The 26,255-nt window shown below is 40.0% G+C and overlaps 1 protein-coding gene across 1 annotated transcript in view; it reads right to left on the bottom strand.

Annotated features, from left to right (window-relative positions):
* COPG2 (COPI coat complex subunit gamma 2) overlaps positions 1-26,255 on the bottom strand; it is a 119,770-nt gene that overhangs the window by 29,088 nt on the left and 64,427 nt on the right. Inside the window, exons 10-20 of the mRNA XM_057732563.1 lie at positions 24,529-24,662; positions 23,692-23,759; positions 21,334-21,522; positions 16,965-17,060; positions 16,406-16,649; positions 14,164-14,239; positions 13,211-13,314; positions 12,607-12,732; positions 10,933-10,995; positions 10,297-10,436; positions 9,554-9,722 (exon numbers count right to left, since the gene is read on the bottom strand). Of these exons, the coding sequence (XP_057588546.1) occupies positions 9,554-9,722; positions 10,297-10,436; positions 10,933-10,995; positions 12,607-12,732; positions 13,211-13,314; positions 14,164-14,239; positions 16,406-16,649; positions 16,965-17,060; positions 21,334-21,522; positions 23,692-23,759; positions 24,529-24,662 (1,409 nt within the window). The remainder of the gene's footprint in view (positions 1-9,553; positions 9,723-10,296; positions 10,437-10,932; positions 10,996-12,606; positions 12,733-13,210; positions 13,315-14,163; positions 14,240-16,405; positions 16,650-16,964; positions 17,061-21,333; positions 21,523-23,691; positions 23,760-24,528; positions 24,663-26,255) is intronic.

Below are 26,255 nucleotides of genomic sequence, written 5' to 3'. Positions count from 1 at the left end.
AGCCACCTTGGGCAGCTACGAGGAGCAGGGAGCAGCGTGGGTCAGGTAGTCCACAGGACCAGTAAGGGGCGGGAGGCACAAAAGAGGAGGGAGAGCCTCCTGAATGTGGGGACGTCCACTGACCTCGTGGCTCAAGAGGCGTGGTCTGTGCAGTACTGAGTTCCAGTGGTAGGAGCAGAGCAGAGCAAGTCCCAGCTGAGATGCCACAGCCTGGGTGTTTAAAAGACCTAGGGCTTAGAGGACTGGGGTGGGGAGGGTGGGGGGGACTCGAGGGAGGGGGAGTCAAGGAAGGGAGGGAATACGGGGATATGTGTATAAAAACAGATGATTGAACCTGGTGTACCCCCCAAAAAAATAAAAATTAAAAAAAAAAAAAAAAGACCTAGGGCTCTTAGGAGCAGCTGGGGACAGAGGCCACATGACTGTGGTGACCTGGAGGAAACAGGGCGGCACTGCACATGAGATAGATCCTGCACAGAAACCACTGGCAGGTAACCTCAGGGACTTCAGGAAGGACTCAGGTGGATGGAGTCCAGTGTGTGGACAGCAGATACGCTTAGAACTGGCCGAGGAGCAGCCAGGAATTAAGGTGGTATCAGCAGTGCCCCTGCTACTACAGGGAGCTATAAAGGGTGGAGTTCTAGGATGTGGCAGAGAGACTCCACACAAGGTACCAGGGAAAACCAGGGACCTTCAGACCACAGGTCTAGTCAGAGAAGAGAATAGCAGCTGCAAAGAGGCACAAGGAGAGAGTGCAAGGGGCAGGACTGCAGAGACCTGGGGGTGGGGGCTCATGATCAGGAGGCTGGATCTGGGGAACAATGGAGGGGCAGGCAGAATGGGACGGAGAACCAGAAGAGAGTCTCTAAACATGGCCAAGAGGGAAAGAGGGCAGAGGAGAGGTCCAGACATGTCATCAGGGAGAGGGAGAGCAGGGTGATGGGCAGGGGTGCACCCTGGGTCCAGAGGAGGAGAGGGAAGCAGTGGAGGTGAGGGAAGGAGAAGACAGGGAAGTGCAGGCCTGGTGGAAAGTCCTGTGGGCAATGGCTTGATTAAAAGGGAAGAGAGAAGAGGAAGGAAGGTGAGACAGAGCAAGACTAAGGAAAAGGAAGCCTAAAGGGAAACGGTGGCCCGAGCCAGTGGAAGGACCAGACCAGTGACAGCCCATGATTTCAGGAGAGAATGTGGCAGGGCAGGGGAAGGAAAGAGTGTGAGCTGTGAGAGCAGGTCACAGGAGGGAGCACCCCCATGGAGAAGGGATGACCCAGTGCAACTCGATGAGAGGTATCAGGGAGCAGTGTGATGAGATCATGGGCCATAGGGAAGAGGCAGACACCTTCCCTGGGCCAGGGAGGGATAGGGAAGGAATGGATCACATGAGGAAAGGTCACAGGAAGGAATGGCCAAATAGGGGCCTCAGTGCAGCACCAAGGGAGAGTCGCCTGCCAGAGACAGACCGGGTGATGGGAGGCACCCAGGGGAGGATGGAGAACAGAGCGCAGTGGAAGGGACGCAGGCTGGACACCGACAGGGGGAGCAACGGGAAGAGGGAGGTGGGCAGGCAGGAATCCACGCAGAGCTCAGAGGTGCCAACCGGAAGGAACTTCAGAGCCACAGGGCCAGCCAGTGGGAGCAGAGGCCTGGGGAGGGAGGAGGGGAGGGGTGGCTAGCAGGGGGTGGGGAGCAGTGGCCGCTGCTACAGCCTCGAGTGTTGTGGCAAGGGTAGCACTTTTCCGCCAGGCTCTTTACTACGGATTTGCTGGGGACAGTGTGGGAGGTGGGTATCAGGGGTGAGTAGGAAATGGGTTTGGGTTGGGGTTTAGGTCAGGTTTGACGAAGTTGGACGTTGGGGGGCTGTTTGGGATCGATGTTGGGGGAGGGAGATGAGCCAACTGCAGACACTGAGAATCATATACTTTAACTGAACTTCTAGACTGATTTCAAGTCCAGTGTTGGGGTGATGACTTCAGGCTGAGAAGAGAACTGGGAAGACCAGTGAATCCACCCAGAGAGGACAAAGGAAAGCAGCTGCAGGAGGAGGGGAAAGGTCTGCTTGGTGGGAAACGCAGAGGGATGTGAGGACAACTGGGGCAAGACTCTGCAGGGGGACGGTGTCACGGGTCTGAAATGAGGAGGGGTTAACGCAGGGTAACGGGCAATGGCAAGTGCCAAGAAAGACAGGTTTGCACCAAAGATACTGTCACAATGCCTGAGAGTCATAAAGGATGGGGGGCAGGAAGGGTATACAGGAGTGTGTGCAAAGAGTAGCTGTTTTAATGCAGACTGGGGTTTGGGGCACGTCAGGTGTCAATGAGTAAATTATGGAAGGGAATGTGGTGGTTCCAAGAGGACAGTGCCGGGACCTTTGAGGAACAAGGGTCAGTGGCAACCGATGGGAGGCTAGAGGCGGGCAAGGGCAGAGCGCAGCCCAGGGAGGCAGGTGGGCTTCCACAGAAGTGATTCTTCCGGGGGGGGGGGGGGTGGGATTTCACCCGACGGGGGGCTGTGGGCATGGACCCCAAGGGAGGCCTATCAGAACACCTGAGGGTGAGCAGTGCTCTGCTCAAAACAAAAACAAAACCAAAAAAATCCACAAAGAAAACACTAAAGCATTCCTGAAAGATGAGGCTGATAGGCTTGCCTTGGGGGTCATGCATCCTCGGGTGAGAATCACTGGGTGGAAGGGGCAGGGTGGAGAGCTGGGCACAGAGATGAAGCGTGAGCAGAGGAGCCCCTGAGTTGGGGCAGATGGAGGCATCAGAGTCAAGACTGTCAGACATGGAGGAAAAGGACCCAGGACCAGGCAGACAGCGAGCAAATGAATGTAGCCAACAAGGCACCTGGAATGACTTGGGGGGTGGGGGGTGGGATTACTGTCGACTGGTTGGGAGTGGATTGCAAGCATGGTATCCCTGAGCTTAGGACTCTTCAGGAGTAAGGCTGAGGGAGATGGAAGTGGTGACTGAAAGGAAGTTGTGTTCTGTGTATGTGAGTAGAGGGCACCAGAGGGGATGTCCACGCCAAAGGAAGGAGCAGATGGGATGGGAGAGGACAGTGCAGGAGAGCATCTGGGACAGAGACGGCTGCTCGGAGGGAGGAGATGGAGGGAAGGACGGTGGACAGCAGGACCCAGGGCTCTGTGCAGGTCCAGACTGCGTGTGTTGGTGTGGGAATGGGTTTGACAGGTGGAGGGGCAAGAGGGTGAGAAGAAGGGGTGAGAGTGCTGTGGTGAAAGAGAAAGGTGGGAGAATCAGAGGCCGAGGCTCCCTGAGAGCTGTGTCAGCAGAGTACGTGACAAGGGGTCTGGATGGAAACATGAAAGATTACAGGGAGTGATGTCATGGGGGTCATGGGGCCCAGGAGGCGAGCTCAGCCTGGCTTATGAGCGTGGGTTGGTGGGCGGAGTGTGTGGATTCAGCACAGTGTGTCTGAAGCAGAGACGACTGAACTGGGTTGAGCAGAAGGTGGGGATCAAGAGGGCAGCACAGAGCAGAGGAGACAACTGAATCCAGCTGGAAGGTCCACAGACAGTAGCCTCTTTAAAGAATGTCACGTGGCTCTGGTAGGACAGTTCCTTTGCCATGTATGCAGTAGAGAAGGAAATGAGAGATGATGAAATTGGGCCCCGGAAGGAGGAGAGATCAGGTGAGCATTCTGAAACAGGTGGTGGAGGAGAGGAGGTCCAGTGGGTATAAAGAGTGAGGAAGGTGAGGCGATGGCATCCAGCGGCTAGGACAGCAGAGGCTTGTTGAGAGGATCAGGGAGCACACTGCACAGAGTGTAATACAAAAGAGGCGAAAGGATGAAGCTGGATGTCAAGGATCCAGGAGCTCTGCCCCCATGAACGGGACAAGGGTGTGAGGAAGCCTGTGCAGGAGGCAGAGGACAGTGTGGGTAAGGCCAGGGTGGAACGTGGGGGAGGCAAGAGGAGGATGAGCCTGTAGAGGTAGTGGTCTATGGAAAACGTGGGAGGTGAGTCTGTCAGTGCAGGGCACGATGAGATGAAACAATGGAAGGTCCGACAGAAGTCTGGGGGGCCTTAAAAGACAGAGCGCTTAGGGATGAATGGGGGACAGCACATGGAGTCACTACAGCACGTTGCAGACCAAGAAGCTGGCAACTGGGGAGCATGAGGGCAGGTCAAGAAGGGAGCAGATGGCAAGGAAAAAACCACTGTATCTGTGGCATGACTGGCTGATGGTAGGGGAAATCGTAGGGATGGGATGTTGAAGATAAAGCAGAGAGGCTCTCGAAGACGAGTGGGAGAAAAGGCAGAGGATGGGCTGAGCAAGGTTCAGTCCACACCCAGTGTGCAAAGAGAGACCCTTGATTCTCGAACAGCCATGAAGGCGGTAGGCCAGTATTGAGATGGGTCAGGGAAGTCAATGGGAAAAGAAAGGGACAGGCAGCATGGAAGAGGAGGAGAACCTCATGGATGTGTGAAGGGCTCAGGGTAGTTAAAGGGGGCTCTACAGAAAAGGGGAAGGCAGCTTCAGGAGCTCCAGGGACATCAGCCTGGCAGATCTCAGGGGCAGGAGAGGTGGCATATGTAGCATTGAGGCCAGACGGCAGCACGCTGATGAATATAAGGAAATGCAGGAGCTAACTGTTATCTCTGTGGGCGAGCACTGTTTTATGGGAAGACAGACAACATAAAATGTTTATAGAGGAAGAGGCTACAGCACAGCCAAGTACCAAGCAAAGGTAGTATAGTGTAGTCCGTTGGATTTTGAAAGAATTGTATTCAGCATTGGTAAAATATGCCTCCTACAGATGCTGATATGTGTTTATATGTTTATTGCTTTTCCAATGAAAATAGAAGAAGAAGAATGGAAAGAAGTGGTTAAAATAAAACTGGAACTAAGTCAAGAGTATACACATAAATCATTCTCGCAATTTTTAAGGAACATTATAATGGTTATGGTGCTTAGTACTACTACCTGTTCAACTTGACCACAATTAATGGAATAAAGGAAAACAGGAGAAATTTAAAAAGAAATTGTCCCAGGGAAATTGGTGGCTGCCTGAAAAATCTTAGACAGTTACATGAAAGTGGGCAGAGTCAAGAGAATACATGGCCATACAGAGACAAGGGAGAGCAGCAGCAGCAGTCCTCGTAACATCAGTACTCCTGACATCCAGAGATGAAGAGGCGTACCACAGGATGGGATCGTTCTGAATAATAAGAGTAGGTCAAGGAGTAATTTCACACGTCTTCACGTACTGAATCCATTTAAAGGCCAGATTGTGAACCAAGCCTGGGTGGTACCAACAAGCAGAGGTTTTCTTCTAAGGCTACAAGAGGGGGAAAGAGGAAATGAGTGGATATGCCATGTTTACACTGCACTCTGGAGAGATGTTATCACTTAAGAAAGGCGGCAATAAAGATGACAGCTATCAATGATGGTGGTATGAAAAGGGAACATGAAATAGGATAGGAAGACAGATTCAAAGTCAGCACAGAGGAAATGTCAGAAATTTCAGTGTGTTTGAGGAAAGGGAGATTGGTTACGAGATGAATGAACAGGTGAATGAGGTCTCAAACTGGAATCTTGGCAGGTCTCATTAAGAGGAATATGGATTCTTTGGCTAGGCTGATACAAACTCTAGTGATAAAGGTAGGGGAAATGGTGGCTAAACGGTAATGTTCGACCTATCCTGCTTTTTAAGTGTTTGAGTAAAAATTCAGATTATGTGCTTATTCGCTTGGAAGAATGCAAAGGTTCACCAGGGGTCATTCAAATGGATCCCAGTGAGCGGTTGGAGGTGAGTCAAAGTAAAAAAACAGATAAATTTTACTTAACTGAAGTTGTGGATTTAATTGAGAATGTCAGGAGTTAAAATGGCTAACACTGAACAATTGCAAATAATGGAACGGAGACTACAGATTCAGAGAAGTTTGGAGTCCATCAGAATCCTCTGGTAGCGCAAGTTAAGATAAAGGTCTAAGGCTGTAGATACTGGAATTATTAGGTGCAAAATATAAAATAGGTATGTATGAAATATTTAGAGAAATAAAGGACACAAAAACTAAACAAGCAACAAACAAAGGTATAAGGACGTTAGGCAGAAAGTTGAGAACTGCAGTACGTATCTATAATTTGAAAGTTATGAATTGTTAATGGGAGGCAGCATCCCTAATGAAAAACAGAAAAAGAAACTCACATACATTTACCGTTAAACTTGATCTTAGTATGAATATTTGCCGTTGAAGGCTATTTAAATGAGTTATTTAAATTTGTTCAAATGGTTTGAGATGAGAAGTGGGATGCAATAAGGACCAAGAGTTCAATAATAAAAGCAATATAGGGATTAGAATGGTTCTGAGAAAGTAATAAAACAATAAGGTAGGGTCATGAGAGAGGTCCAAAGTGGGGGGAAATTTGCAGAATGTTCCATATATATGTTGTTACTGGTGTAATACACATTCAGAGGAAAGAAAGGTGCTGGATGAGAAAGGACACTAAGAAAGCATGCTGCCTTGAAGCCTTTTCTAGAAGTTTTTGAGTAGAGTGGTTGTTGGAGGACACAAGATAAGTAGGACTAATTAAATTGAGACTTATGATGTTTATTACTCTTTCTGCAGTTTGCCCAAGATTTCAGGGATGGAGTTATGGTAATATCTTGATGTTGAGTTAAAGTAAATTTTTTCAGATGGCATAGATTTTTTGTACATTTATAAAGTAAGGAGGAGTGGGAAAGTTTAAACATACAGAAAAGGTAAGAACAATTGATAGAATAACTTTCTGAGGAGATTGGTGGGTGTGTGTCTTTTGAACTGTGGAAGACGATTTTTAAAGAGGATAAAGGGAGAAAGTGGATAGTTTCAGAATTGAAACAATAATAGCTTTTATCTATTAAGTATTTACTATATGCCTGGCACCATGCTAATCACGTTACTTAATTTCATTTTATACTTACAACAGTCCTAAAAGGTTTACAGAGATCAAATAATGTCTATGATTACACACTCAGTGTATATAGCACAGTCAGAATTCAAATCCCAGTTTATCTGTTTCCAAAACCTACATTCCCTTCTGTTCTATATAGTTTTCAAGTTGAAGGAAATCACAGTCTATAGATTTCTATTTTTTTCTGTGACTATATGGAAAATATAGTTTCTAAGATGAGACAAGCAGAGGTGATGTATAGATCTTCAGGTGACTGGTTAAATTCAGAATATGTACAATGGGAAAATGCTGAAAGGAAGGAATGGGGAAAAGACTCTTAGTACCACCTACGCCCTGGTATTTCACTTCTATTCATTGCACAGCAAAGACTTTGGATTGGCCATGGATTAAAAATTTTAGAATTTTTAACAGAGACTAAAGAATAGAAAGGAGTTTTTTTTTTAAGCAGGTAAATCATGGGTAAACTGTAAACTGACTACTGACAGTTTTAAAAGTCCAAGTGTTGAGACAGAATTCCATTTCTTTTCTCCAAGATGCAATCACAAGAGTTTATAACCGAATCTTAACACCAATCAGCAAACCCTCTGAATTAAAAAGAAAGAAAATTCTCCAAATGCCAAATTTCTATAGACAAAATACAAACAACCATCAAGCAAGAGTCCACAGCCAGCAGACCAAAGGTTGAAACCTCTGGGCTAATTTGTAAGATCTATGTTTTAAAAAGAAATTAACTCCTTAATAAGGAGGGGTAAGAAAACTTCCCTTATGCTTTCTGTCTTGGTAGAAATGTTTTCTGTTGTTGTTTTCTCCTATATGTCACTTCTGTAATTTCAATATTGTTGTTTTATGTATTTTGATATTGTAAAATTGTATTTATTGTATTGTTAGAATCACTCCCTGGGGTGTGAGGCACCTGAGTTATCAGTTATCCAAGAGAACCTGGGGAAATGGGAGGAGCCAGTATTCTCAACTGGGAAGAGCTTGATTCCTCATTCAATGAGTTCAGCATTTTGCTTCCCTCCAAAATCAAGTGGCGAAGTAATGGCATCCCTTAAAAAACAGAAACTTAGTGGGAAATAAAATGGGGTTAAAATTTTGAAATTTGGAGAGGTGGCTACTGCAAAAAAACTGAAAAAGTATGGAGTATCCCAGGATGATGGCAGAAGCTGCAGGGCTGTATTAAGACTGGGCCCAGATACTGGTTTGGAACAAGGGTAAATGAAACTAGCTTTAGTTTCAGAAGATTACAACCAGCTTAATTACTGGCTGGTGGACGTCAGACAAATCTAACCAGAGGGAAACAGACCAGGAAAGAAAGTGAAGCTAAAACAGAATGGAACAAGAGAAACCTCATAAAGGAATAAAGGAGGTAATTAAAGGTTAAAGTTGGATGGCCTAATGCTCAAAGGAGAAACAGTGGAGGCCAGATAGGAAAGTGCCTTCCTACCCAGGGGGTTATGGATCCAGGGTGGCTGCAGCTGCACGTCCGCCCAGGGCCAGAGGGAACAAGCTGGGATTCAGACCCAGCAATGGTGCCAACTTGAATCTACCTCGTGCTAGAGCTGAGTAGCCTGGTCTATCATCCAACACAGGTATGATTGGGCAGGGGCTCCCGGAACCAACATCTAAAAAGGGAGTTGGGAGAGGGGCTAAGGGAAGACAGGTTAAGCCCCAAATGTAACTGAATGATGACCAGGGATAACTATTTACTAGTGCTTTTACAATTTCTTGTAACTCTGTAACTTTCCCAATATTTGTTAACTTCTGTTTTTTCCTGTATTAGTAGTAAAAATTGTTTTTTCCTGTACCAGTAATAAAAGTTGTTTTTTCCTGTACTAGTAATAAAAGTTGTTCAAAATGTGAGTGCAATGCGCGTGCTTATTTCTGTGAAAACTGGGTAACAGTTGTGAATACTCTGCAGTGAATACGGAAAGAACAGAACTCAGGTGGGAAAATGGGGAAAAGAAGTCAAGTACAACAAATACTTGACATTCACAAGAGGTAGGTCAGAAGATCTCAAATTGCCAAATCTGCAAATACTATTGGCACTAGCAGTTGGCTCTCCTTCACAGGCCTCCCCCCACCTCCATCCCCACCCCTAAGACTGCATACAGGTCAGGTAGATTACAAACCTTTCTCAAATGTGCATACACGAACATTGGCTAAGCCACTCATTAGGCTGAGACATACTCTCAGACACTTGCCTCGTGTTATAGGACCCTTAAAAACAATATATTTTACAATGCCATGCAGCTACTAAATAAAAAGACCTTAGGTTGTCCTGGAAAGAAACCTCAGGGAGAAGTAGGCCATGATCCTTAACAGGAGTCATCAGGTATATGAACCCTCACTCGTGGTGACACTGTTCCAACACAAAGTCCGAGTTTCTTTTTGGGCCACCACTGTATACATTTTCTCTTTTAAGATTAAATGTGCAGCATATTTTACTCAGAAACTTGGTTATAAAATTAATATTTCTGTAGCAGTTACTAATTTTATAAAAAAATATATATACCATCATTATCATTACACTTAATTCCAGAAAAGAAACAAATTCTTGAACCCCAAACATCTGTCCAGACATTTAAGAGCTCCAGTGGTAATGCACTCTTAATCACATCTCTTCCATTATATGTTAGTACCTGCTGTAGAGTCATCAGGTAAACGAACAAGAGTGTAGCATATTCCTGGTTGATTATAAGGTAGGCTGGGGGCTGGGATACAACACAGCACTTCATAGGAATCTGATGGTTCCACTTGCACTGTCACTTTCTCCAGTAGCTGGTCATTGAGAGTATTGGTACAGTCAAACTGAAAAGTCAGCAAATAGGAAAGTTATGAAGGAAAAGCACTGTTTTCAAGCAAGTTGTTCCTTCCTACCCATAACCCACAACTCAGTTCTGGGACTTACTATAGTTTCCCTCTCTAAACACCATGCATGTCTCCCGCTAAGATTTTTCTTGAGGTGACAAGGATAAGCTTATTCTTGAGGTCTTTTTTGTTTATATTACTCACCAGTTTTTTCCTCTTTCCTGAGATTGAGTTCTACCAAACAAGATGGCAGAAGTCTGATAGCTGTCTGAGGACCAAACTGAAATCCAAGTTCTTGGAACAACACAATTTACCCTGATATTAAATGATGATTAGTATTTCCACAGGTTATACTTTATGCTGTCCAACTTCTACAGATGTTTCAGTTTTATGTCCTTTTAAATGTAAATCCTCAAAAGCTACTCATCACATGAAGGCATCTCTGCAGCTATAGTCAGGAAAGAAAATCAGAAATGCTGCCGAGTTGCTTCTCTATAAAAGGAACTAGAATCATAAACTAAAGGGGAATTAATACTAAGCCTCTTACTGGAGCCAGTTATGGGGCTTGTCTCACCTGGAACACAATGTGATTGGTAAACATGTGCTTGATACAACGAACAAAATATTCTGTTTCTGCTTCTGTAAGTTGAACAGGATCAGAAGACTTGAACAAGGGTCCTAGATTCATAAACTCAGGAATGGCAGCCAGTTGTTCTATCAAAAAAAAAAAAAAAAAAAAAAAAGGAAAGAAAAGAAAAGAAGGAAAGTAAGAAGACGGGAAGACATTACCCTGGGTGTCTAAAATGTTTTAAGTTTCCATAGTCTTACTAATAGTTGAACACTCAACTAATATGTCCCTAAGCTTTAGTGAAATAATCTTTTAAGTAAAAGTTTATACACTGAATTACTAAAAGCAAATAAAAAGAAAAGAAAGGAAGAAAAGAAAACAAATTTTATTCCTAATTTCATAGAATTTGAGTTCCCTGACACAGAATAAGAACAACACTCTAAGTCAGCTGGCAATTGGAAACTGGAAAATCCCACAGACTCCAGGTGGCCCCAGCAACTGTAAACCATGACAATGACTATGCAACCATACAAAGGTTTCCCATACTGAGAATTAATCAAATTCAATAAAAGTAGTGGCCTTCATTATATTTACAATGCCTAGGATGCTAGGCTACTGCTTCTACACATCAAATCATCATACCTTGGAAAATGTCTTGCCTGGAAGGAGCCAACTTCTCGGGCTTAGTAGCCAGCAGTGTGATTTCTACAAAGACAGGTGTGAGCAATCAAGTGAGCTTCCCTCCCACTGTCAAGCCCAACATGCATACAGGACGTGAGGGTAAAAACTTGTAGCAGATATAGAAGGAGCTATCGCTAAATCATACCATTAGGTTCTCTGTCACCTTTTTTGGAGGGACACTCAAAGTGTATGGTGTGAACGTATTTTATGAAATAATAAACTAAGTCCTAAAAATACAGAATTTGCTTTAATGGACCAGAATATTTTTTTAATTACTCTTAAAAGGAGGAACAGCTTATTAAACAAATCTTGTGATTCAAATAGGAAAATCAACTTATATAGTATCAACAAAAAAAACTGAAAATGTGGAAAGCATAAGATCTTTCATTTTAAAATCTGGAAACAACAAATGTTGGAGAGGGTGTGGAGAAAAGGGAACCCTCCTGAACTGTTGGTGGGAATGTAAATTGGTACAGCCACTATGGAAAACAATTTGGAGGTTCCTTAAAAAAATACAAATAGAACTACCATATGATCCAGTAATCCCACTTCTGGGCACATACCCAAAGAAAACCATAATCCCAAAAGAAACATGTACCATAATGTTCATTGCAGCACTATTTACAACAGCCAGGACATGGAAGCAACCGAAATGCCCATCAACAAATGAATGGATAAAGAAGATGTGGCATATATATACAATGGAATATTACTCAGCTATAAAAAGGGATGAGATGGAGCTATATGTCATGAGGTGGATAGACCTAGAGTCTGTCATACAGAGTGAAGTAAGTCAGAAAGAGAAAGACAAATATTGTATGCTAACTCACATATACGGAATCTAAAAATGGTACTGATGAACTCAGTGATAAGAACAAGGACGCAGATGCAGAGAATGGACTGGAGAACTCGAGGTTTGGGGGGGGGCGGGGGGTGAAGGGGAATCTGAGACGAAGCAAGAGAGTAGCACAGACATATATATAGTACCAACTGTTAGACAGCCAGTGGGAAGTTGTATAACAAAGGGAGTCCATCTCGAGGAGGGAAGATGCCTTAGAGGACTGGGACGGGGAGGGTGGGGGGGACTCGAGGTGGGGGGGAGTTGAGGGAGGGAGGGAATATGGGGATATGTGTATAAAAAGAGATGACTGAACTTGGTGTACCCCCTAAAAAAATAAAAAAATAAAAATAAAAATAAAATAAAATAAAATAAAAAAGATCTTTCATTTTCAGTTCTAACCACTGCATACTTTGTTCATTTTTTTAAGCCTCCAATAGAAAAATTAATTAAGAAGCTAAACAACATCAGGAAATAAAAATAAGAGGTGACAGCACAATTACTGCTCTGAAACACATGGTGACAACTAACTTCAAATGCTGTAACACTTAGCATTAAAAAAAAAACTTTCAATCTGAGTTACATTTCATATTCTTGCTTTTATGAGAAAACAAGGGAAAAAATTTTAAAACCCTAATTTAAAAAGTATTGTCTATCTTAGTTCTATAAGATTTAGGAGTGACAATTAAAAGAAATATTAGAGAAAATATGCTAACAGTGAAAAAAAAATGCTAACAGTGTATTTTATTGTATAAAACTATTTATACATAGAAAAACTAACAAAGTGTTCCCATTACCTGCTTTCTGTTCAAAGACAGGAGCCATTGCAAGAGGAATAGATTTCATATCAAAGGGCTTTTCTGAAGGCTCCAATGTGTACTGGTGTAATGCTTTCTCCATCCCTGGTACAGAGACTGTTAGACCTATTAAAACAGAAAGCTCTCAACACTATAACTTCTTGCCAATCCTAGGTCCAGATAGGCCCAGATTTGTAATATTTACGCTTTCTAAAGAAAACTACAACCACAGATTTTATAATATAAATAATAAAAAATAAAGGTTCTTATAATTTCATCCAAGGAAGCATAGGAGCAAAGCATAGAAATTTTCAACAAAATAGAAGTATCTTCCAGAAAACAAAGCAACGGAGCCATGTGGAAACAATGATAACATAAGAAAAGGGAAACCCATGCAAGAGGGAGCTCAAGGAGAACCAGGAACAAGCAATATTCTTTGGGCTTTTACATCCTTCAGGTTTCCCTAGAAATGGAAGTGCATTCAAAGAAACCAAGCATTTTGCCTAGCGAAGCCAGCTGACATGCAAATCATCATGAGATATGCTTCCAAGACACCATTTGTGGAAAAAAAGTGTATTTGTCTGCATTCTTGGCTCTCACTGACCATTGAAGATATATGTTGCATTCAGCGCCATCTGCCTCTGCTGCAGCACATTCAGATAGAAGGTAGCTCTATCCCGCACCTCATCATCAGTATCCATCATACACCTGTCCAGAGCATACAGAACAGGCATGTCACAACGCCCTAAAGATTTCCAATAGCTTTACCACTATACCTAAAGGACACAATCCAGGCCATCTGACACTGCCTTTATAAAAGAGCTTAACAACAGCCAACAGTGGATCCTAAAATCTCCACAAATCTTGGGTACAGTTCTGAACTGGTTAAGAAATGGTGTCATTATGAATCAGAAGCTCTACATAAGTAGGCATTAAAATAATTAGGAAGAACACAATAACATAAGATAGCAGTTTGGAATCTGTTCTTGGATCTGCAACCACATGACCCTGGTAAAGATTTAGATGTCTATATAATTAAAAAATGGTAATACTGTACTTTCCAAGGATACTAAAAATCATTCCGAGTCCAGGCACTTATATTAATCTCAAATGGCAATTTGTTTGATTTAAACCAGCCAGGCTTTGGCTTGTAATTTTTCTGCTTCAATTATAAGATGTAATCACAAAGTGTTTGCTAAAGCAAGTCTTTTCCTCATCAAATAGGGAGTCAAGGAGACCATGAAAAGCTGGTATTTTCAACTCTACATAGCGAATCTCTTTGAAGTTGGTCCTTGTAATCAAATTAAGGCACACGTATTTAAGTCACTTTCTCATGAAAGAGAAATTAGAACTCAATTTTACATGTACTCGTTAGCATATGAAAACTACCAGAAGAATAAGAAAAATGCCACTTGCCCCTGACTTACTCCATTAGCGATACACTTAGGCCCCACAATGCATTTTGATATGGTACAATGAGGGATTCTCTATTCAGCCACATGGCGTTCTTGTTTAAAAAAAAACAAAAACAAAAACAAAAGACATTCTTTTAATTACCTTTGTAAGAGTACTAGGATGCTTGGGAGAAGATTCTCATTCTGAGCCCCAAATTTAGCCAAAGCACTCACAGCAGCTATAATGGAGCATAAAATGAAACAACGTGAATACTGGCTTCTCAGAGTTAAGCAGTAATCATTAAAAAAAAAAATTAGAGGAGTTTCCCCATGTTCAGTTGGAATAAACCCTTAATATTTTATTGTGAGTTTCTTGATCTTATTTCCTTGAACCATTTAAGCATAAACAGAAATCAGCAGGCCCATGAGAGCTCTGAATAAGAAAACCCTCCATGCATTAAGGGAAAAGGATCATATGTATTTCTTATATGAGCTATCCTGCAATCCGACTCCTTATATACTACACTGATTAATTAAGCTCTAATCTCAAACAACTAGCCCCACACATTAAAAAAACAAAACAAACAAACAAACAAACAAAAACCCAAAACTCTATTACGAAAATTCACTGTATTGGCAAAGATTTAGTGCTTTAACTTTTGTCAGGAATTGTGCTAGATGCTGGAGGCAGAAAGATAAAAGATCTCAAGGAGTTGTACTCTAGTGGGAAAGACAGGTAAGCAAAGAGACAATTACAACATAGCATAGTTAAGTCCACGGTAGAACTATATTCAGGGTACTACGTGAGTAGACAAAGGAACCTAAGTCAGAATTGGAGGAGAAGACAGAAAAGGAGCTGACACTTATTACTTGAGCTAAAGTCTGAAGAACAAGTAGAGTCAGCCAGAGGGAAAAGGCAGGAAAAGAGTATTTGAGGGAGAGAGAATAAAAAGTACCAAGGCCCTCAGGCCAGAGAAGAAAGTGTGGTAAGATCCTGGGACTGGACACAGCTGAGCAAGACTAAAACACTGAACTGTGCTGGAGAGCAGGAGGAGAAAAGTGAGAGACTAGAGACAAAACAAAAATAGGTTATGGTCTAACCTCAAGGTTATTATTAACAGGTGTTACCTACAGGATGAATCTGTGTATTTGCAGCAGAGTGTGCTACACTAAATTTGTGAGCAGATTTTGTATGCAACAACCATTTAGGCATGTGGACAGCAGCATGTGGACAATATACTGGATATGGGTGCGACTACAAGCAGTCAGACTAGCTGGGCATCGGAAATGGATGGGAGCCTAATGCAGCCCTCAGGAAAACCCTGAAAAAAGAGCATGAAGAAATACATATTGAGGAGACAGAATAGAAGGAACTTTGCCAAAGGACAGATGGGGACTATAAAACAATGGAATAAGGTTCCAGCTTTGCAACTGAGTGGATGACATAGGTGAGGATTTCTGTTTGGGATAGTTTGAATTTCAAGCTGAAGTTAAAGTGTCTTCAATAGCTAGACGTACAAGTGCAGGAAAGAGACATGACTGCAGTGCCACAGCACATCAGCGCAGCTCTGGAAATGATCACCAGGATGAGTGTGTCTGTGGAGGAGACAAACCCCTGTGGAAAACTAACGTTTTAAGAATGGAAGAAAGCTCTATAAATAAGTCTGATGGAAGGATGCAGGCTATTGTGGAAACCAAGGGAAGAGAGTTTCATGAAGTGTTTAGTCAACAGTACATCAAACTGACTGAGGTGAACAAGGGTGAGAACATTAAAGTGTCCAACTTGATTTTCGCTTGTAAGTAATTTCAAAAAAAAATACCTTCATAAGATTTTTAAAGGAGAGAGCAAGATTATGGTGAGTTGAAGAGAAAATGGAAAATAAGTTCATAGAGGCAGCCAATAATAGTGACTTCAAGTTTACATAACAGGGGGCGTATGGTCAGTAGCTAGTGAGAGAGAATGGATCGAAAGAAGGCTTATAGTTTTAACAGGAGAGATTTGGACCAGTTCCTATGTTAAGGGAAAGGAACAATTAGAGGGGAAGAAGTAAAAAAATTCCTAAGACCTGTTTAAAAAGTCACTTAATAAAAACTACAGAGGCACAAAGACACACAAATTTCACAGACATTCATACTTATGGCCATAACTCTGAAAAAAATGGATGACGCCATCATAGTCTTCTGTCATACCGAAAATCAAGGGTTGTCTCTGCTATAAGGCAGAAATCAGGATGGAAATTGGGATACAAAAGAAAGAACTGGACATCTGGGGCCTAAGTGTGCTGCAAGACCCCACCATCAAACAGACGTTGCAACTTCATTTTTCCAATTTCATTACCACCCCCTTGAGTTAAGCATTTAACAAGATCAACAGTTATATCATTATCAGTGTTCCAACGACTCACCAGCTCTGACAGCCTCATTCTCCAGTACCACCCTATTAAAAATAAAGCGGATATACTTGGAGGGGACAGGCGTTCTGGGGCCCTCTTTGCCCAGCAAGTGTAGAATCTTAGTAGCCAGAACAGTGTGTTCACAGTCCTCGATGAATTCACAAAGGTGGGCTAGACCTGCCTCTTTACTCTCAGGGTTCTCTTCCACAATGCTGATTATGCAGTCCACAATGGCCCGCTTATATTCAAAGCCTCCCTGGCAAAAAAGAAAACTGCCATTCATTCTGAGGACACTTTCTGGAGAAATGCTTATACTCCAAAGCTCACGCTGTAACATTCAAATTTCCTTTCCCTTCCCTCATGAAAAAAAAAAAAAAAGTGCTTTTTCCTCCAAGTGGGAAAGCCAAAGCAACAGCATATCTTGCAAGAAGACAGAAACCAAAATTAAGCATACTATTTGAGAGGCATGCTGAGATGATAAAGAAAGCTGCTTTAAATATTATGGTATAAGAATTTGAGAGAGAAGTTGAGAGAGCAACTTCGCACGATTAAAAAGTAGTCTACCACCTACGTCATCTCGGAGCATGTTGGAGAGGAAAGTCATCATGACACTGTGCTTTCGAGGGTATTTCTGACAGAGAGCACTAATTGCCTGTACAACCACCACCTGTAGAAAAACAAACAAAAAGGACATGCACCTTTATGAAGACTGTACAACTACCACCTAGAGAAAAACACAGAAAGGACGTTCATCTTTATAACTTTAGCTACTAAGCATACATTTCCTCTTATTTACCACAAGTTGAGAGGGCACTACGGTTATCTAAAATGACAAGAATGGTTCTTCATGAAAGATAAGCAAAGAGATCTCAAAGGAAAATAAAAAGCAATGTAAAAATGAAGTGCATTCAAGAGACCCTATCCCTTTGCTCCAGCAAAAAGCTTTGAGCATATTTAAAAAATTTTTACATTTAAAATTTTCACATGAAAATTTTAAAGTGAACAGTAAAGATAAAAAGCTTAGACTGATTTCCATAGAAGAAATGGATCAGAGCTGAAAGAGTTATTTACTCACAGCAAAAGCAGTAGCCAGGATATCAACCTTTGGAGGTCAGTTTCCTAAGCCCCAATTCCCATAAGACAATGCAAAAAGGACCAGATAATACTTTGAGCCCACAATAGGCTGCAGTACAGGAGAATCTGTCACATGAAACTTCAATATTTTACAGTGGGCAATAAGCATGCCAGTCCTTTACTCAGAAGAGAAACATTATTGTACTCGGCAATGAGCATATTTGCTTTTTGCTCTAGAGGGAGAACTAGCTGTATCTTCTAGGGCTGTATGGAAACCTGCCCTTTACTAATTTTAGGGAGACGTTTCTATCCTTTGAGACTGGAAGAGATTTTATACTACATAAAGGGAACAAAACTGGTATAGTAGGAAACAAAAGGCAATTAATGACTAATTTACAGGGTATGCAGAAATGCAAGAAATTTATGGAGACTGGAGAATTGTCTCGCAACAACCAGATAGTCCCAAATCTATATACGTTGTTTCAGAGCACAGAAAATGAAGGAAAATATCCACAATCTTTATGAAGCAATGACATATAAACCTAATAAAGATGGTATACATGCAAAAAGAAAAATTACAGATGGAAATCATTTATGAATACTGATGCAAAAATTCTAAGTGATATATTAGCTAACAGACTCCAACACTACAGTAAGAAAATATGCCATGATAAAATGAAATTTATACCAAGAATGCAAGAATGGTTCAACATTAGAAAATTAATATAATTCATCAATACTAATGAGTCTAAGAAGAAAAATCATGTGACTATATCCATAGATGCTGAAAAGCCTTTGATTAAATCCAACACTCATTCCTAATAAAAATTCTTAAAAAAGCAAAATAGGAATGGATGGACACTTCCATTTTACACACACACACACACACACACACACACCCCCAGTCATATTGCCAGCATATTACTTAACAGAGCAGGCTATAAAGTTACCATGCAAAAATAATACTACTCATATACACGAATAATAACTAGTTAGGAGATACAATGAGTAAAAAAAAGATTTATAACAGCAACAACAATAAAGATAAAGTACTTAAGAAAAGAATTTTTAAAACATTCAAATCTAATGTAAAACGTACTACAAAATATTCATGAAAGGCACAAAAGTAGACTTGAACGAATTAAGAAATATCCCTTGTTCTTGGTTAGGATATCTCAACATCATTAAGATATTTGTTCTCCCCTAAGAAAACATAAATTTACTGTGAATAAAATGCCAATGAGATTTTTTTTTTAATGAAGCTAGACAAATCAATACTGAAGTTCATAAAGAAATATAAACATGTAAGAATAGCTAGGGAAACAATGAAAATAAAGAGTTATGAGAGGAGACTAACAGATATTAAAACATCCTTACAAAGCTTCTATATTTAAAATAGTGTGTGGTAGTGATGCATGAATAGATAAAGAGAACAAAAGAATAGAACAGAAAGCCACCAAACAGACCCAAGTACATACGGAACTTTATGATAAAGGTGATATCTCAAATGCTGGGCAAAGACAGCCCTTTAATAAAATTTTGAGGGGCAACTGGATAATCATTGGAAAAGGATAAGATTAGATCCATTTCTCAATTCTATATATAATAATAAAATCCAATGGATTAGAGATTTTTTTTTTATTTTTTATTTATGTTTTGTTTTTTGGCACACGGGCTTAGTTGCTCCGCGGCATGTGCGGTCTTCCTGGAGCTGGGATCGAACCCATGACCTCTGCATTGGCAGGCGGATTCTTAACCACTGCGCCACCTAGGAAGCCCTGGATTAGAGATTTAAATGTAAAATATTAAACTATACATATGCTGGAAGAAAACATGGGTAAACTCTTATTCACCCATTTAGATTCTATAATTTGAAGAGAAAGGCTTTCAATTACTCAAAAGCCCATGTAATAAAAGAAAAGATCAACAAACTTGACTACATAAAAATTAAAAATTTGTGCATGACAAAAGACATCATAAGAAAAGTCAAAAGATAAATGACAAACTGGGAGAAAATATCATAACCCATTTCACAGAAAAAGAACTAATATCCCTAACATACAAAAAATTTTAATTGAGGAAACAAAAGACCAAAAATCTTACAGAAAATGGGAAAAAGACATGAGCAGACAATATTAAAAAAGAGATATTAAATGATCTTTAAAAACATGAAAAGATGTTTACCTTCCCTTATAATAAGAGAAATTCAAATTGAAACTACACTGAGAAAAACCCTTTCTCACCCAATTGGTTGGAAAAACTTCAAAATACAACATATGTACCTTATTGGTGAGGCTACGGGGAAACTGGCACTCTTATACATTGCTGGTAGAATTTAACATCCTCTACAAAACCACATATTTATTTATCCTTCAACCTAGCACATGGACTTCTAGGAATTTACCCTGAGGACACACCTCCAAAATTTTAAGAAAACATATGCACAAAATTATCCACTGCAGCACTATTTGTAATTCACATAATATTGCAAACTATCTAAATGTCCGAGCATTGGAGATTCAATTCGTTCAATAAACTATACTACAAAATGACCTTCATAACCTCCCAAGGCGTCCCAAAGATTCAAACTGTCTACTTGAATAAACAGGCTAAGTTTGTTTTTTAAAAGTAGATAAATACAAAAAAAAAGAGTAAATAGGGTCAGCTATACCTCTTGACTGAGAATTAAATAAAAATGAAGGAATAATATCTTTTTACTTTAATTCTTCTAACTGAAATTTTTGCTATTTTGATTATCTCAGACACATTCTCATCAGTTCTATTCAACACTGTATTGGAAGTCCTAGCCATTTTTAAAAGGCAAGAAAAAGAAAGGAAAGGTATTTGGATTGGAAATGAAGTGAAAATGTCTCTGTTCACAGATAACATGATTATTTATATAGACAATCCTAAGAAATGTATACAACAACTACCTGAACCAATAAGGTGACTCAGCAAGAATGCTGAGTTATGGGAAAGTTTAAAAAAAACTATTTTTAATATACTAGTAGCAAACAATGAAAGAGAAAATTTAATAAAATGGAATTTAAAAAGCATAAAATATTTAGATATAAATTTAGCAAAATACAAGCAAGACCTCTGGAATAAATGTTATGAAACATTGCTCAGAGAAATGAAAGAAGACCTAAATAAAGGGAGAGGTATACCATATTCACAAAGTGGAAGAAAAAACAGCATTAAGCTATCAGTTCTCCCCAAATTCATTATATATTCAACACAACCCCAATCATAATCCTAGAAGGTTTTGTTTTATAGAAATTATAAGCTGATTCTAAATTTTATATGGAAATGCAAAGGAACTAGAATATTAAAAACAAAGAAAAAGGACAAAGTTGGAAGACCACACATTTAAGAGGCACCATAAAGCTACATAAATCGATACAGTGTGGTACTGGCATAGGATTGACAAATAGTTCGACAGAATGTGATAAGGATCCCAGAAATATTCCTACAATTATATGGTTATCTGCTTTTTAGACAAAGATGCCAAGGCACTCCAATGGGGAAAGAGAAGTGTTTTAAACAAATTATGCTGGAATGACTGGAAATCAGTATGGGAAAAAAACTGAACTTATCACACATAAATATTAATTCAAGTTGGATCATAGACCAAAATGTAAAAGCTAAAACTGTAAAACATTTACAATAAAACATAAGAAAATATATTTAAGACTTGGAAATAGACAAAAGTTTTCTAGGACACAGAAAGCAATAACTGAAAGAAAAAAATTAATAAATTAGACTTCATAAAAATTTAAAACTTCTGCTCATCAAAAGACACTGTTAAGAGAAGAAATAGGTAAGCCAGAGACTGGGAGAAAACATGATTATATTTAAACTCTTACCTTGAACTCATCTGAGATTTCAGACACAAAGGATGATATCTGCTTCATGAGCCTGTCCACGCTGCTCTCACTTCCTGTTTTGAGGAGTGTAGTAATGGCCAGAGTAGCAATGCTTCTGTTTGAATCTGTGATCAAGTTTTCCAAGTCCAGATTGCAGGCAGTAACAGCAGAGGGGTGCTTCATTGCCACCTTGTCGAAGGGCAGGAAAAAAATTAAGCAAATTGCTACTGATAAAGACCAGAACTTTAAAAAATAAAAGAAGAGGAAAATAGAAATTTTAATTAAGGTAAATGGCTTTTTAAAATTTAAACAGGACAACACAGGTTAAAAAGCAATTGTTTCAAGATGAATGTTTCCAATTAATAAGGTATGATACATCATTCAATAAACGATTAACTGCTGGTTACAGTATGGCATATCTTCCTAGGTTTCTATAACATTTATAACAATCTCATAGTCTGTCTTTTATTATAGTTGGCCTGTTTCTCCTTATAGTACATTTACCTATTCTACTAGGAGTTAGAATCTCTGATAGTAGGACACAGAATGATAAACACTACTCAAAGACACTTAAACTTAATATCTTTACCACTTCTGTACTTAAGTAAGCAAACTCCAGCCAAACTGGATTGCTCATGGTCACTAAAACATGTCTGTCACTGTCCTGCTTCTTTGCTTTTGTTGATGACGTTCAAGTCTCTGCCTAACCCAATACTGGTATAGAATCCTTTACCACAGTGCTAAAATTTTGAAAACTCAGCAAAGTATTGCCATCAAAATTCACTTAACAACAAAACATGACCCAAACTAATGTAAAACTAAGTCTTAATTTATTCCATTTAGTGAGGATAGTCATACATATAAAGCAGAAATATTAATGTATATAACGTGTCTAACTGCTCCAGGCCCAAAGGGGTTAGTATAAATGCAGGAGACGGCACCACATTACCTCTCTAAAATTCATAAAATACTGACTTCTGAGATACATCTGGCCCAAAAGATTATAGATGAAGGAATGTGGACCTATATCAACTCTTCAAAACACAATTCATATTGTTCTATAAAGGCTTTTTCCTTTATGGCTGCTCTAAATTTCTCTCTCCTCCAGTTGTTCACACAGTTAACTTATAATCAATCACATATTTCATTAGACCAGTCTTCTACAACATTAAACTTTCATTTAAAATTTTTATAGTTATTTAGTTCATTCTGTGTTTCTGCACTGTATCCTCTAGACTTACGCTGTCCACTATGGTAGCAAATAACCACATGTGACTACTAAGCACCTGAAATGTGACTATTCCAAATTGAGGTATGCTGTAAATACAAAATATACACTGGATATCAAAGACTTAGTATGAAAAAACAAAAGGTAAAATATATCTCTAATAATTTTATACTGGTCACATCTTGATACATTTTATACATATTAGGGTAAATAAAATATATTATTAAAATTAATCTCATCATAAAAAATTTTTAATGTGGTTACAATAAAATTTAAAATTACATATGTGACTCACATAGTGTTTATATTGGATAGTGTTGCTATAGACCAGCACTGTCCAACAGAATCTCCTGCAATGACAGAAATATTCTATATCTGCAGTGTCTAATATGATAGTCACTAACTACATGTTGCTACTGAGCACATGAAGTGCAGCTAGAATGATTGAGGAACTGAATTTTTTATTTCATTTAATTAAAATTAATTTAAATGGAAACAGCCACTTAAGGCTAATGTCCATCATATTGGACAGTATGGCTCTTGACTGTAAAATGCTTAAAAGTCAGAAATGAATTATAATCTTTAGTTGAATAATAGTATAAATGGCCATATCTAAGGCCACAAATACAAGTTAGGTGCTACAGAAGTGAAGCCCATAAATCATATCTACTAACCTTGGACAGAGAGCCAAATGTGGGACTTCCCTGGTGGCGCAGTGGTTAAGAATCCGCCTGCCAATGCAGGGGACATGGATTTGATCCCTGGCCCAGGAAGATACCACATGCCATGGAGCAACTTAAGCCTGTGCGCCACAACTACTGAGCCTGCGCTCTAGAGCCCGCGAGCCACAACTACTGAGCCCACATGCTGCAACTACTGAAGCCCACACGCCTAGAGCCTGTGCTGCGCAACAAAAGAAGTTACTGCAATGAGAAGCCCATGCACTACAACAAAGAGTAGCCCTCACTTGCCGCAACTAGAGAAAGCCCGTGCACAGCAGCAAAGACCCACCTCAGCCAAAAAATAAATAAATAAAAATTAAAATAAAAAAAAAAAAGAAAGCTAAATGCTTCACATTTAATGTTTCTCAAACAATGATACAAGTCGGTAATTAGCAAAGGACCACCTACCTTGTTCAAGGTCCTCACAGCTGCATATCTCAAAGCTGGCTTAGGAGAACTACAGAAAAGCTGAAGAACTAGGAAAGAAAAAAGATCACTGTGAATATAGTGAATAGCTCATTTCAACATATAGCATATTTCTGAAAATATAGTACATGAAGAATCATATTCAAAATACACATAACGAAATTAGATCACAGAATCAAAAATTCTCATGAAAAATATATCATCAAAAATAGAAAAAGTACTTTTTGTTAAGCTATAAAAACTTTAAATATAGGAAACAAAATTTATTCTTCTTCCTAAAAAAATTAATATACCCATTAATATCTGAGTTTATAGAGTAGGAACATTTATAGTTATAAGAGTAAATGGGTTTTTTAAACATGGAGAACTAAAGGCATTAAAGTTACTTGTTTCTAAGTAAAAACTTACATGTTTTTAATGTGGGGAAATTATAACTTCAGAAAAAAGTACAGTCACCCCTTCAGGGGCCTGAAGGGGACTGGACCTTCCAGGACCCCTGGCAGATACCAAAATCTGGGGATGCTAAAGACTCTTATAGAAAATGGTATCGCACGATCAGCCCTTGGTATCTGCAGGTTCCACATCTAAGGATTCAACCAACCATGAATTGATGTGGTTGAATCAGTGGGATGTGGAACCCAAGGATATGGAGGTACAACTGTAATTAAAGAACAACTAAAATAAATCATCTACATATCAGGATGTAAAGGTTATATATACAGAGCTAAGGTTCAGAAATACCTATCCTGTAGACCTATGGAACTTAAAACAAAATCATAAGAATATAAACAAAAGCCAGTTATCAAATATACAACTAACCTGAAACAGCAGGTGCCAACTCCCTTGCAGTACAGTTAGGAAGATGGATGATAGCTGAAGCAGCTTCATAAATAACCATTTCATGTTTATTTCGCAAGCAGCTCTCAATGAAATCAAAGACTGGACTTTCATGGCTGACAATAAATATACATAGGCTATAATTAGATATCATAAACAACAGAGACAATGTGCTTAGTGGTTAAAAGCACAGACAGAATGAGAAGCACTTTTGGAATTATGAAATGAAGGACTTCTGAAAATCCACTCCTCCATAAAAGCAATGAGCATACTGGCATAAATTTTCAAAATCAACTTTTTCAACACCCTAGAAGTTAGCCTAAGGCTTGCAACAATACTAGGAACATGTATTCAACAGGAACAGCTGAATCTTCATAAGAACAGTATGCTTTCTGGTATTTCAACTTGCTCTATTTCATGCCCTCTTCCCAGCTTCATGGTAGCCTTGGAAACCAGGGCCTCCAAACCATGCCAACTATGAAAGCCAGTAGCCTAGTAGCCATTGAAGGAGGCAGATGAATCTGGAGCACCATCAAAAGCCCTGTTCCCAGAGCACTGTCACTACTTAACCTGAATGATGCTCCCTAAAAAAGCCCCATTCATGAAGCTAATCTTTTTTTTTTTTTTTTTTTTTTTGGCCATGCCACACAGCACATGGGATCTTAGTTTCCCCACCGACATCAAGCCCATGCGCCCTACGGTGGAAACGTGGAGTCCTAACCACTGGACAACCAGGGAATTCCCTGAAGCTAATTTTTATTTCATCTGACTTGGAGGTCAGTCAGTGAGGAAAGCCCTATATCCAGGAGGCTTGTCTCCCAAAAATCAGTGGCAATTGCTTAACACTGCAGTTGCCATAGGCAGTGCCTCTAGTTGGGGCAAACAAGAGGCTGGCCAAAAACACTGAAAAAGAAAATCTAAGAAATGAGATGCCCATAAGGGGCTTTAATTTCTGACATATTCCTGGGGATCTAAAAGGCTGGCAAATACCTAGGAAAGATCATACAGAGCTCTAACCTCTCAGCCATGCTTGACTTTGAGTTTCTGCACAATTAGGAAAAGAAGGCTGAAGCAGAGTTATAAACTGCCAGAGCATGGAAGGCATGTGCCAACACACAAAGTGCCCACTGAAAAAAAAGATGGGAGACAAGTTGGTCAAAAGTGCTTAAGAAAATCTGTCAATCTTTATCCGAAGACTCAGCTAACCAAGCTGACTTCAGTAGCCACACATGACAAAGAATAAGGACTGCAGAATTAGTCCAGGAAAGTCACTAAACAAACAACAACAACAACAAACAGCAATAGAAACAAACTCTGAGGATGGAGAAGAGGGAAATGAGATGGTCAGTTATCACAGTATATTAAATATCTAGTTTTTGATAAAAAGCTATGACACACACAAAGAAATAGTGAGATATGGCCCATATACAGGGAAAAAAAGCAGTCAATAGGAATATTCTTCAGGGAGCCCAGATGTTGGATTTACTAGGCAAAGACTTTAAGTAAACTAATATAAATATGTTCAAAGAAGCAAAGGAAACCATATCTAAAGAATTAGAGACTTGGGCTTCCTAGGTGGCACAGTGGTTGAGAATCCGCCTGCCAATGCAGGCGACATGGGTTCGATCCCTGCTCCAGGATGATCCCACATGCCGTGGAGCAACTAACCCTGTGCACCACAGTTATTGAGCCTGTGCTTTAGAGCCTGT

The sequence above is a fragment of the Hippopotamus amphibius genome, chromosome 4 (genome assembly GCF_030028045.1).
Source record: "Hippopotamus amphibius kiboko isolate mHipAmp2 chromosome 4, mHipAmp2.hap2, whole genome shotgun sequence".
In the NCBI taxonomy this organism is placed as follows: domain Eukaryota; kingdom Metazoa; phylum Chordata; class Mammalia; order Artiodactyla; family Hippopotamidae; genus Hippopotamus; species Hippopotamus amphibius.
Note: the sequence above shows the minus strand (reverse complement) of the source record. Positions and strands in the feature narration are given on the sequence as shown.